Below are 13,042 nucleotides of genomic sequence, written 5' to 3'. Positions count from 1 at the left end.
CATGGAGAACCTTTATTGTTGAAAATTTAAAAAAAAAAAAAATCCCTTTGGTGTGTCAGGTAAATGAGACTTGAAAGATTTGGATTTATTATCAAAGGGACAGAAAATAGCAAATGCTGGTGAGGATAGAAAGAGGAAAGTTCACACCCTGTTCGTGGGAAAGGTATATTAGTACAGCCACTATGAAAAACTGTGGATGTTCCTTAAAAGACTAAAAACAGAACTCATATGATCCAGCAATCCCACTGCTGGGTACATATCTAAAAGAAAAAAAATCAGTATATCAAAAAGATATCTGCACTCCCATGTTTACTGCAGCACTATTCATAATAGTCAAGATATGGAATCAACCTAAGTGTCCACCAATGAATGGATATCTACCAATAGTATCACATTGTGTATATGTGGTACTATATGTGTTACATATACACAATGAAGTACTATTCTGCCATAAAAAAGAATGAGATCCTGTCATTTGCAACAACATGAATGGAACTAGAGAACGTTATGTTAAATGAAATAAGCCAGGCACAGAAAGACAAATGTTGTATATTCTCACTCATATGTGGAAGCTAAAAAAAACCGATGTCAGGGAGGTAGAGAATAGAATGATTACCAGAAGCTGGGAAGGGTAGTGGGGAGGGGGATATAAAAAGGGGTTGGTTAATGGGAATAAAAATAGTTAGACAGAAGAAGTAAGATCTAGAGTTTGGTAGCACAGTAAGGCAACTATAGTTAACAATAATTTATTATGTATCTCAAAATGACTAGAGTATATGGGGAATGTTCCTAGCACAAAGAAATGATAAATGTTTGAGGTAATAGATATTCAGCTACCCAGATTTGATTGTTATACATTACATGTTTGTATCAAAATATCACATGTACCCTAATAAATATGTACAACTGTAATGCATCCATAAAAATAAAAATTAAAAAAAATTGGGTTTAGTGACTTAATTCTGTACTTTGTACATACAGCAGCCTTTAAAATGTCCTTTGACATAATTATGGCATTGATATACTGCTTGAAGGTTAATATACAAGTATACTGAATACTCAAAACATGTATCCAGAAAAACAAACCTTCTATAATAAAAACTAGGTAGAACACTGTCCATGTAAAACAAGTATTGACCATATAATTGGTCCTTTAAAATAATCATCAGCTGACATTTATATAATGCAATAAGGAAAAACACAAGTTAAGTCTTTTTCTAGAGTAATTACACTAGAAATAAGAGTTATCTGAAATGAATAATTTTCAGAATGTGTATTTTTATTCATATTTAATAAGAACATGCTTTATATTCATTGGAATAATCTTACAATTTATCAGGTTTTTTTGTATTTGTTTGTTTTTTGGGTTTTTTTTTTTTTTTTTTTTTTTGAGGCAGAGTCTCGCTCTGTCACCCAGGCTGGAGTACAGTGGCACGATCTTAGCTCACCACAACCTTCACCTCCCAGGTTCAAGCGATTCTCATGCCTCAGCCACTTGAGTAGCTGGGATTACAGGTGTGCACTACCATGCTCAGATAATTTTTATATTTTTGGTAGAGACGGGGTTTCACTGTGTAATGTTTACAATCTTCTTTCTTTCTTAAAAAAAGGTTTTTTTGTATTTTTTCTTTTAATTAAAAAAAAATTAAAGGAAAAAAATCAACTAAACCTCTTTAAAAGTCAGACAGCAAATGTACCCCCATTCCCACTCTCTATAAGAGCTACCTCACCTATTTTGGAGAGAGAAAATGCTAGAAGACAGGAAGGTTTCATATTTTTACGTAGGAAAACTGATACTCAGTGAAGAGCTCTTAAAAATAGTGATATTTTAGTAAGAATTCTTCCTCTTTAGTCCAGCTCATTTTTCCTTTAAAATAAACCATCAATTAGCTTTTAAGAAATAAACATAAAAAAAGCATATTGCTCTATTTATCAATGAATAAATTCCCAAAGCCATCAAGTTGTGAGGGTATAAGAGGAAATCATTAATTAATAGGAATAAACATTAATAGAAAAAAGCAAACACTAAAAAACTAGGAATATAGGGGAACTTCCTCACCCTGATAAAGAGCATCCATGAAAAACATACAGTTAACATCATACTTAATGGTAAAAGACTCAATGCTTTCCTTCTATCAGGAACAAGATTAAGATGTCCACTCTTGTCACTTCTATTCAACACTGTACTACAGGTTCTAGCTATAGCAATGAGTTTAAAAAAAAAAAAAGAGAAAGAAAAGATATCCTGATAGGAAAGGAGAAAGTAAACTATCTTTATTTACAGAGGATATAATTTTATGTATAGAAAATCCTAAGGAACCCCCTAAAAATGATTAAGACTAATAAATGAGTTCAGTAAGTTTGTAGGATACAAGATCATTATACAACAATCAATTGTCTTTCTATATACTAACAATGAACAATTCAAAAGTGAAATTAACAAAACAATTTCACTTAAATAGCACCAAAAAAAAAAAAAATCTGAATAAATTTAACAAAAGGAGAAAATCTATACTCTGAAAACCAAACAACATCGTTGAAATTAATTAAAGCAGCTCCAAATAAATGGGAAAACAGCTCATGTTCGTGGATCACAAAAGTTAACATTAAGAGGAACATTTTGGCCATGAGCTCCAAACTGACCTACATATTCAATACAATCCTTATCAGAATCCCAATTGGTTTCATTGAAGAAACACAGAAGGAAATTCATATACAATTTCTAGGCACTAAAATTCATACGGAAATTCTAGGTACTGAGAAGAGTCAAAACAATCTTGAAAATAATACAGAAGTGATCATACTTCCCAATTTCAAACTTAACTACAAAGATAAATTAATTAAGACAGTGTAGGCCAGGCACAGTGGCTCACACTTGTAATCCCAGCACTTTGGGAAGCCAAGGCAGGAAGATCACTTGAGGTCAAGAGTTCAAGACCGGCCTGGCCAACATGGCAAAATCCTGTCTCTACTAAAAATACAAAATTAGCTGGGGGTGGTGGCACCTGCCTATAGTCCCAGCTACTCGGGAGGCTGAGGCATGAGAATCACTTTGAGGCATGAAAATCGCTTGAACCCAGGAGGCAGAGGTTGCAGTGAGCCGAGATGGCCCCACTGCACTCCAGTTTGGGTGACAAAGCAAGACTCTGCCTGAGAAAAAGAAAGTGTAGTCCTGGCATAAACATTGAGACCAATGGGACATAATTAAGATTCCAGAAATAAACCCTCATATTTACCATCAGCTGATTTTCGACAAGGGTGCCAAAACAGTTCAGTGTATAAAAAGCAGTCTTTTCAACAAATGATGCTGGAACAACTGGATAGATGTGGGCCTCTATCTCACATCATATATAAAAATCAATGGACCAAAGACCTAAATCTAAAAGCCAAAACTATAAAAGTCTCAGAAGAAAACATATGTGTTTATCACTGTAGCCTTAGATTAGGCAGTGATTTCTTAGATATGACACCAAAAGTGTAAGCATGAAAAAAATGAATTAGACTTATTTAAAAATTTAAAACATTTGTGCTGCAAAGCACCAAAAAAAGAAAAAAAAAATTAGTGAAAAGACAACAGAACTGAAGAAAATATTTAAAAATCAATTATCTGGTAGGAGGTTAATAACTAGAAATTATAAAGAACTACAACTCAACAACAAAGAGACAAATAATCTAATTAAAAATGAGCAAAAGATCTGAACAGCCATTTTTCCAAAGAATATGCACAAGTCACCAATAAGGCACATGGGAATATGCTCAATATCATTAGCCATCAAGGAAATACAAATCAAAACCACAATGAGATACCACTTCACACTTAAACCAGGATGGCTATAATAAAAAAAGACAATAACAAGTGCTGATAACACAGAGAAATCAGAATCCTTATATATGTGCTGGTGGGAATGCAAAATGGCACAGCTGCTTTGCAGTTCCTCCAAAGGCTAAACATAGAATTACCATACAACCCAGTGATTCTACTCTTAGGTATATACTCAAGAGAATTGAAAACATATGTCTGCACAAAAACTCATACACAAATGTTTATAACAGCATTATTCATAATATTGGAACTTTCAAAAAGTGGAAACAACCAAAGTGTCTATCAACTGATGGATGGATAAATAAAATATGGTATATCCATAGAACAAGAACATTAGACAAGAAGAGAAAATGAAGTACTGATATATACTATAACATGGATCAACCTTAAAAACACATGCTGGCTGGGTGCAGTGGCTCGCACCTGTAATCCCAACACTTTGGGAGGCTGAGGCAGGTATATCACTTGAGGTCAGGAGTTTGAGACCAGCCTAGCCAACATGGTGAAACTCCATCTCTACAAAAAATATAAAAATTAGCCGGCATAGTGGCACACTCCTGTAATCCCAGCTACTTGGGAGGCTGAGGAAGGAGAATTGCTTGAACCTAGGAAATGGAGATTGCAGTGAGCCGAGATGGCACCACTGCACTCCAGCCTGGGTGACAGAGCAAGACTCAAAACAAACAAACAAACAAACAAGCAAACAAACAACACATACTAAGTGAAAGGAGCCAGTCACAAAAGACCATGTATTATGATTCTATTTATATACAATGGTCAGAATAGGCAAATCTATAGAGACAGAAAGTTGATTTAGTGGTTGCCTAGGGTAGGTGGAGGGAGAGTGGGGGTTTACAGGGAGAATGACTACTAATGAGTACAGAGTTTTTTGGGGGTGGGGACTAATGAAAATGTTCTAAAATTCACTGTGGAGATGGTTACACAACTCTGTGAATATACTAAAAACCACTGAATTGTATACCTTAGGTAGTTAAGTTATTTAGTATATGAATTATATCTTGATAAAGCTGAGATATAATAAAACAGGGTCCCAAAACCTAACAATTTTGTCAACAGTGAATACACGGCCAAGCTAAACTCTAAATGGAAAATGGCAGACAGAAAACAAAAGTACAATGTACATTTATTTAAACTGTTCAGTCTTATCTATATTTGACACATTCTACAAGGCAGGCAGTCCCTGGAGAATGACCACTTTCAATATCAGTGATTGTGTCCTTATTTCCACATGAAGTGTGAATCTTATGTATTATCCCCATGACGTAAGAATGGATCCAATCTTTGCAGAGATTCCTTTTAAAGATGTAGACTAGAAACTATATGGGTTACCTAGTCTCCAATCTCATTTGGCTTCATTTTATAAAGCTGTAATATGTTTAGATGAACCCTGCCCATTCCATTTTACCAAAGGCCTCACCACTATTTACTGTCACATATAACACAAATGTCACGCATTTTGTGGCTTGCCTGGCCTCTGCCTAGGTTTGCACCTTTATCTTGGCCCTAACTATTTTGGTAAGAGGAAAGATGGCCAAATCCAAAGGAAAAAAAACATTCTTTCCTACATCCTAGAGCAAAACTGTCCCTATCACCTACCTCCCTTCCAATGAAATCCCCACTGTAGCAGGCTAGGAACAGAAGTGGAGGGGAAAAAGGAATTTTTTAAAGCCCTCCACAAGAAAGAGATCATAATTAATCTAGGATCAATCTATTCCATGGCAAATGACCACACCTGTATTTCCAGCTACTCTTCTTGAAAAGAGAAACTGACAATCACTAGGAATGGATTGATGAACATTCTTTCCCATTAATTATAACAGTAAGGCAGAGGTGAAGAAGAGGAAGGGTCTAATCGCCATTGGAGGCGGGTTAATAATGTCTTTATCTCACACGAAGAATGGTTTTTTTCTTGTGAATAATCTATATCAAGTGATAGTGCTTGACAAAATGGTGTAGCAAATTTTAACTTTTTCCTCAAAATCTTTAGAGAATAAACGTTAGTTCTTTAAAAAAATTGAAGACATGAAAATGTAAATGTATCTATTCAGAAAGCTAATAAACAGTCACTAAATTATATTTCTTATTTCATCTTATTTTAAAATATATAAATTGTTTCTCAGTTTCCAGAGAACGCAGAACAGTGTAAATGACCAAATTACTACCATGCTTCTTATAAAATACTATTGTTCACAATTATAGTAAAAAATTTCTGACATCTCTAAATTGTTGAGTTATGATCTCTCACAAATGTTCCTTGCCTTCAAGTTAATCTAGAAAAACCTAATCTAGTTTTTGAGGTTTGATGGTGGAGGAATAATGATATTTAAGTCAATTATTAAGGAGAATCCTACAACTTAAAATTTTCACCTACAATTATATCAATGATAAAGTCACTTCTTCTGAAATCAAGTCCCAGCTTTATATACAGTACACAGTCTTATCCAAACAAAAGTTATCCACAGAAATTACTTCTATTTTAGTTTATTACTATAATCTAAGATTTGCTTACTATCCATGAAAAAGGGAAACATATCACAGTGTGGAAAATATAGTACCTGAGAGTTCTTAACAGCCAATCACTTTTTTCCTGTTTTTATCATCTTAAAAGTACAGTAAATCCAAACTATATTTAAGATCAGGGCCGGGTGTGGTGGCTCATGTCTGTAATCCCCTTTGGGAGGCCGAGGCAGGGGGATCATTTGAGGCCAGGAGTTTGAGACCAGCCTGGCTTACATGGTGAAACCCTGTCTCTACTAAAAATACAAAAATTAGCCGGTCGTGGTGGTGTAAGGCTGTAATTCCAGCTACTTGGGAGGCTGAGACAGGAGAATGGCTTGAAACCGGGAGGTGGAGGTCGCAGTGAGCCGAGATCACACCACTGCACTCCAGCCTGGGCAACAGAGTGAGACTCCATCTCAAGAGAAAAAAAAAAAAGATTAAGCACTTCCTTTTGTATTTTAGTTTGCATTTATTCTGTTAAATATAAAAAATGTTGTACTTATTTTGATGTTTTTGTATTTAACTAGCATTTAGCTAAAATGCTATGTAAAATTTCCAGGGAAATTTAGTTTTTGAAATTGCACAAAAATTCCTAGTCATAGTTTTAAAGTAAAGTGTTTCTAAAACTCTGATGATAAATACACATGCAGTAAACCCATACAGATGTCATACATTGTGATAAAACTGTAGTTTTACTGATTTAAAGCAAGACTAATATGCTAGAAAGAAGTATTTCTGCATACATCCTTTAATGATTATCTGTTGGAAACACATAATGTGGCAGAAAACAATCTCTTTAACAGAATAGAAGGTACATGCAATATCCCCAAAAATACATAAATTCTAGAAGCACCATGAGAACACATTATCTAAACATTAGAAGAATCTAAATATAATCAGTGTTTAAAAGAGTCCATTTTCTATTAAGGTAATCAAACTGTTATTAAAATTTATCAGTACAAAAATAGCTTCACAAACTGCTAATGTATATGTCTTTTCTGAACTCTTGAAAATATGACAACAATTATTTATCAATATTGTACCATATTTGAGGATCAAAAAATTGTAATGAACAAAATGAAAACTTTAAGTTTTCAGTATTACATTGTGACAGCACTGGAATACTATAAAATCAACTATTTCCAAGATAATTTTCAGTGGCTTTAAATCTTTTTTAGAAAATCTATTATTATTTATTTAAAAAACAAACAAAAAAACAAGTAAATTCTAGAATTCCAGACAGTTGATGCTATGAAGCAAACAAGAACTCCCTGGAAAGAGAACAAAACCTTCCCTCTTACGTATATGCCAGTCTATTAGTATATAGCTACTTTTCTTCATATACAACTAATCTAAGATTGGTTTCAAAGGATTTTCAAGTGTATACCTGCTCAATCTCAAAAGACATTATCATTTAGGTTAAAAAAAAGATAAACAGCAATTTAGATAAAATTTAATAACATTTCCCCCCCAAAAAATCAGTAAACATTTCATCCTCATGATCTCCCTTTTTTACACATCTCTAAACTTTAAAAATAAGTACACTAAAACAGTATCAATTCACTGAAGCTTATTCAATAAGAATGTTTTTGCATAGTTTATGACAAGGATATAATACAGTAGTATAGCACTTGACTAAGGAGTATTGAGCAGCTCATACATTTAAAATTTAGTTCAGCTGCATAGCTAAAAATCAAAGAAAGTAGTAAATGATTCAAGGTAATCTATAATGCCACTGAATCAGGTATAATACAAAAAGTTGTAATAGCTTAGTAAATACGTTTTTCAAAAGTTTAAAAGTAATTTTAGAAAAGTATTTGTGAATTTGTTTTAAGAATAACACAGCGGAGGAGGAGTAGATGAGGGCAGAGATGAAACAAGACTGGCCATTTTTTCATAACTGTTGAAGGCAGGTGACGTGTTTATAGGAGTTCATTACAGTATTTTCTCTCTGATGTATGCTTGAAAATTTTTATAATAAAAAGTTATAAATATTAAAAATGTTTTAAATCTTGCTTATTTCTCTAAAGCTAAGTAACTTTTTAAGAAAGACTTAAAGAACAAACTAACCACATTAGTAAAACTTTCAGTGCTAAATGAAAAGCAGCACCTGCTTTTGATATGTTAATTAACAAATTCATGAGGTTTACTCATAAAATTTGAATTTTAAGAAAAGAACAAATGGCTTGCTAAGTAGCTATTACTACAGTCAACTCTTGGTTAATCTGACTGACTAGATCACTGTTTCCTACATCCCCCATCTTTTTTTAGAACGTAGACATTCTAGTGATTTTGCTCCTTATTTAGCAGTTAAATGGAATCAACTAAAACAGAGAAATACTGGCAAAAAATTTTTTGCTATTAATTATTTTCTGCTAAAACACATATTGGAGAAGGAAGACAATATAGTCTAAGCATTAAAAACTTAAGATTTTATAGCACTTTGGGAGGCTGAGGCGGGTGGATCATGAGGTCAGGAGATCGAGACCATACTGGCTAACAGGGTGAAACCTCATCTCTACTAAAAATACAAAAAATTAGCCGGGCGTGGTGGCGGGTGCCTGTAGTCCCACTTACTCGGGAGGCTGAGGCAGGAGAACGGCGTGAACCGGAAGGTGGAGCTTGCAGTGAGCCGAGATTGAGCCACTGCACTCCAGCCTGGGCGACAGTGAGACTCTGTCTCTAAATAAATAAATAAATAAATAAATAAATAAATAAATAAATAAAATGTTAATTGTGTTCCTTTGTAATGGGAAAAAATAATAGTGTGCCCAGTTTAAAAACTTGTGAGTTTTAGATTTCAATAAAATGTATTTTAATATTCTGTTTCTAATCATGAAACATGGATCTTATTTCTATATAGGTCTCCTAGGACAGGAACAGTTACTAACTTCCTGACAAAACAATGTGCTTGTGTTGGGTATTTGCCTAATGAACTGTAACTGACAGTGCATACCAGGATCAGAGCTGAGCTGTAGACTCACATTTGTTACTAATGAACTGTGTGACTTAGGTAACTCATCCAACCTCTGGGATTTAGTCTTGCACATGCCAAAGGCACACACTTTCAAACTTTGACATTTTACACTATAATCAGCACACACACATATACGTAGACTACTGAAACAGTTTCTACTCTCAATATGAGTTTTACTCTAATGTTTTCTCTTTGGTTTCATTATATTTCATTTTTCAGAAAGCCACAAATGGCCTATTAAACTGATATCAAACTACCACAGTTCAGAAAATCATGGATTATATCATCTCTGAGGTCTCTTCTAGCTCTGATATTTTGGGATTCTAGCATTAACTTAAAATACTCAATGTTCTATACCTCAGGTGGAAATTTTGTTTTCAGTCAACTAACTAGCTGAATACTGATTAATACTGACTAATGTAAAACCAAAACAAGTTCAGAGAATGTCTTAAAAAATCCTGTGAAGTGTTTTTCAACAAGAACTACAAGATTATGTAATACCTCTCACATAATTAAAAACTTAAATTGACCTGTTAAGTTTTATATTCAGAACTCCGTCAAGTATCTCCATGACTCATCTATAAATTCCAGTAGTCAAAGCAGCTGTGTACTTCAAGTCAAAGCAACTCTTATTAAAGACTCTTGAGAACAGAGAAAAATCATGGAGAAGACCAATTCCAGGTAGTAACTCCAAATACCAAGGATTAACAAAATTGTAGACATTGGAAAATTTTAGGTGCATAAAGTAAACTAAAAATAGCTTTTACAAATGTTAAATACAAAATTTCTTATTTCTAAAAGCTACAGTATTCAACACAGATGGCTCAATTTAAGTGTTAGCCAAAGAAATCAATATAATTATATTTGGTGAAGTTGTAAGTCTGTTTATTAAATGGATATGTTAAATCTAATTTAATAGCAAGAAAATTTTTCCTATCCTCAACACAGTAAAATATTTTTTTAAATTGCATACTAATACGATTATTTACTTGTAACTGCATATTTTAAAAGACTTATATAATGTAAACATATTATTCAGATCGAAAGCACTAAAATTTTTCATGTGTTCAGTCATCTTTATAACTATAAACAGAAAATATGGTTATACCACAATAAAACAATAAATCTATAACTCCACAATATATCTGTTTTATGTAAAATTATTAGCACTGTTAGCAACAAATTAGAATAGCCTCATAGTCAGTTTTCCTCTGTTCATTCCTAAACAAACTTTTTTTGTTTTTTATAGACAAGGTCTTACTTTGTCACCCAGGCTGCAGTACAGTGGCACAATCATAGCTCACTGCAGCCTTGGATTCCCAGGCTCAAGTGATCCTCCTGCCTCAGCCTCCCAAGTAGCTAAAAGGTGTGTGCACCACCATGCTTGGCCTAAGTTTTTACATTTTTGTAGAGACAGGGGTCTCACTATGTTGCCCAGGCTGGTCTCAAACTCCTGGCCTCAAGTGATCCTCCTACCTCAGCTTCCCAAAGTGCTGGGATTACAGGCATGTGCCACTGCACCTGGCCATTCCTTAAAAAACCTTAACTAATTTTTTCTTCTTCCTCAGCCTGACAATGAGGTCTCTCAATGTTAGCCTCTACTATATTTAATCCTATGCCCTTAATATTCAACAAATTTCAATCAAAATAAAAATTCTCATGAGAAAGAGAGTTGAAGAGTATCTCACTTCACTTCAATTTTGCTTAATATGCCAAAGGATTTTTTTTTAATTGGTCCCCAAAAGAAATGTACTATGAAGGAAAATTGTTTTCCTAATTTTAACTAAAACTAACCTAGTGAAAAGTTTCCAAAGAAGGATAAAAAATTAACTTTAAAACAGACGACTGATAGGTATTTGTTTTACATTTGCAAGATTGCAATTGCACAGACCTCCTTACATCCCAAATATACCAAGTATAGCCAATAATTAATGTAACTGGTTTGGAACACATTTAGGATAAATTGTATGTTTTCAGAGTTATCAGATTCTTTTAAAATTCAAAAGCAAGTGAAGACTTATCTCCTGTTAGTTGGTGTGCAAAGATAAATCTGCCATTAACATTAACAAACCCATGCTAAAAGTTATCCCACTGTTTCCTTCCATGAAATCATGTGGTGAGATCACCTCAGACTATGATAAAGCTTAATTTCAGAGTGGAAAGCCTACTTAAAAAAAAAAAATTCCAACTTACAACCTTCAAGAACATACACAAAAATAGAAACCAGGTTAATAAAGGAGGCCTTTTAGAGGCTATGTTAAAAGACAGGTAGAAGCAACTTACAAGATTTTATTTCACTGAAAAACAATTTGTACTGTAATTAGCCTAGTGCTCCTTTTTCTACATAAAGGAAATGTTCACTGCAGTCCATCTATGCAACTATAAACTATAAGTTAATAAAAAGTTTGTGTATTTCACTTCTGAGGTTAACAGAAGCAGCAAAAAAAAAAAAAAAAGTCAAAGTCAACCTAGAATTTTCACTCAAAGCTTGTAACTATAAAGGTTCCTGAAACCAAACATTTCCATATTTACACATTTACTTAATCATGATTGCTGAATTGAATCTGTACCTATGTGAAAATGGCAATGCATTCTGAGTTGGTTCAGCCCTTGGCTCTGAGTTCTGTGTCACATCAGGTGTTCTTTCATCGTCTGTCCCGTTGATACTTTCTGGTGTTAAAGGAGACTGAAGATCCCCACCTGCGGATTCCTTTAAAAAAAAGGGGTGGAGGATAAAGAATAGTTACACTTTTGTTAAAGTACACAATATCATCTTGAGGTTAAAACTGCCTTTGATGTATGCTAACTGATGAACCAAATTTCAACTGAAATTTGAGTCAAAGACTTAAAAAATAAAACATAGAAATTTTTACTTTTTATTCATGGCAAGCTATGAGAAAAAGTTTTTGAAGCTGGGCTACTCACAAGAAAACTCTGAAACATACAATTTAGAAATGGAAATATAACGCAATTTAGAAACAGTTTCAAATAACCGAAAAATGTTTGGTTTATATAACTAATTGGTCAGAATAAAAGATATTCAAAGAATTACTATACTTCAGAAGAAAAGATGCACAAAAACACAAGAAGATGTGATGCTGGTGGAAGAAGTAGATAATGGAAGGGGTACAGGAGAAGAAGTGGATGAGGAGAGGGGGAGGATGAGGAAAGGGGTGAATGAAATTTGCAGCATGTTTTATCTGCCCTACTTTTCAATCCCTAGAGAGCTACTTAGAAAAGCAAGAAGAAATGCCTCTATAACCTATTATCTATAATGATGTTAGTGCATTTCAGCTTACCTTGTCTGGTACTCATAATGGAATTACTTTTCTTCACAAAATTTCCTGTCTTATTTCTACTTTTCATTAAGATTTGCCTTTCAAAGTAAATTTATTTAAATAGCATTAAAATTTATTTCATTTTAAATAAATTGAATTTAAAATTGAAGCTCAAGCTGACACTTATGTCTGCCACCATCGGATTAACCAAATTTGATATTGGAAATCAGAATGAGGAGTCATTTGATAGACCTATTAACTAGGGGAGGTGCTAAAACCAGACTGTTAAAGAGCAGCTTGCTGGACCTCTTATGATCCCTGGGCAATAAAATGTCACAATTGAAATATCTGTCTATATTTGGGGGGAAAAAATAAGTGTCCAACAGGACAGTGGTTAGGAATGATCATAATTTGTCAACTTAAAAAAATACAAGATTTCCTCTA

The 13,042-nt window shown here is 33.7% G+C and overlaps 1 protein-coding gene across 11 annotated transcripts in view; it reads right to left on the bottom strand.

The window, feature by feature from the left end:
- LOC105475087 (homer scaffold protein 1) overlaps window positions 1–13,042 on the bottom strand; it is a 192,551-nt gene that overhangs the window by 104,069 nt on the left and 75,440 nt on the right. For all 11 annotated transcript variants that reach the window (XM_011730081.3, XM_071098773.1, XM_071098774.1 and 8 more), the window contains exon 5: window positions 11,891–12,030. In XM_011730081.3, coding sequence (XP_011728383.1) covers window positions 11,891–12,030 — 140 coding nt within the window. The remainder of the gene's footprint in view (window positions 1–11,890; window positions 12,031–13,042) is intronic.

Source organism: Macaca nemestrina, chromosome 6 (genome assembly GCF_043159975.1).
Source record: "Macaca nemestrina isolate mMacNem1 chromosome 6, mMacNem.hap1, whole genome shotgun sequence".
In the NCBI taxonomy this organism is placed as follows: domain Eukaryota; kingdom Metazoa; phylum Chordata; class Mammalia; order Primates; family Cercopithecidae; genus Macaca; species Macaca nemestrina.
Note: the sequence above shows the minus strand (reverse complement) of the source record. Positions and strands in the feature narration are given on the sequence as shown.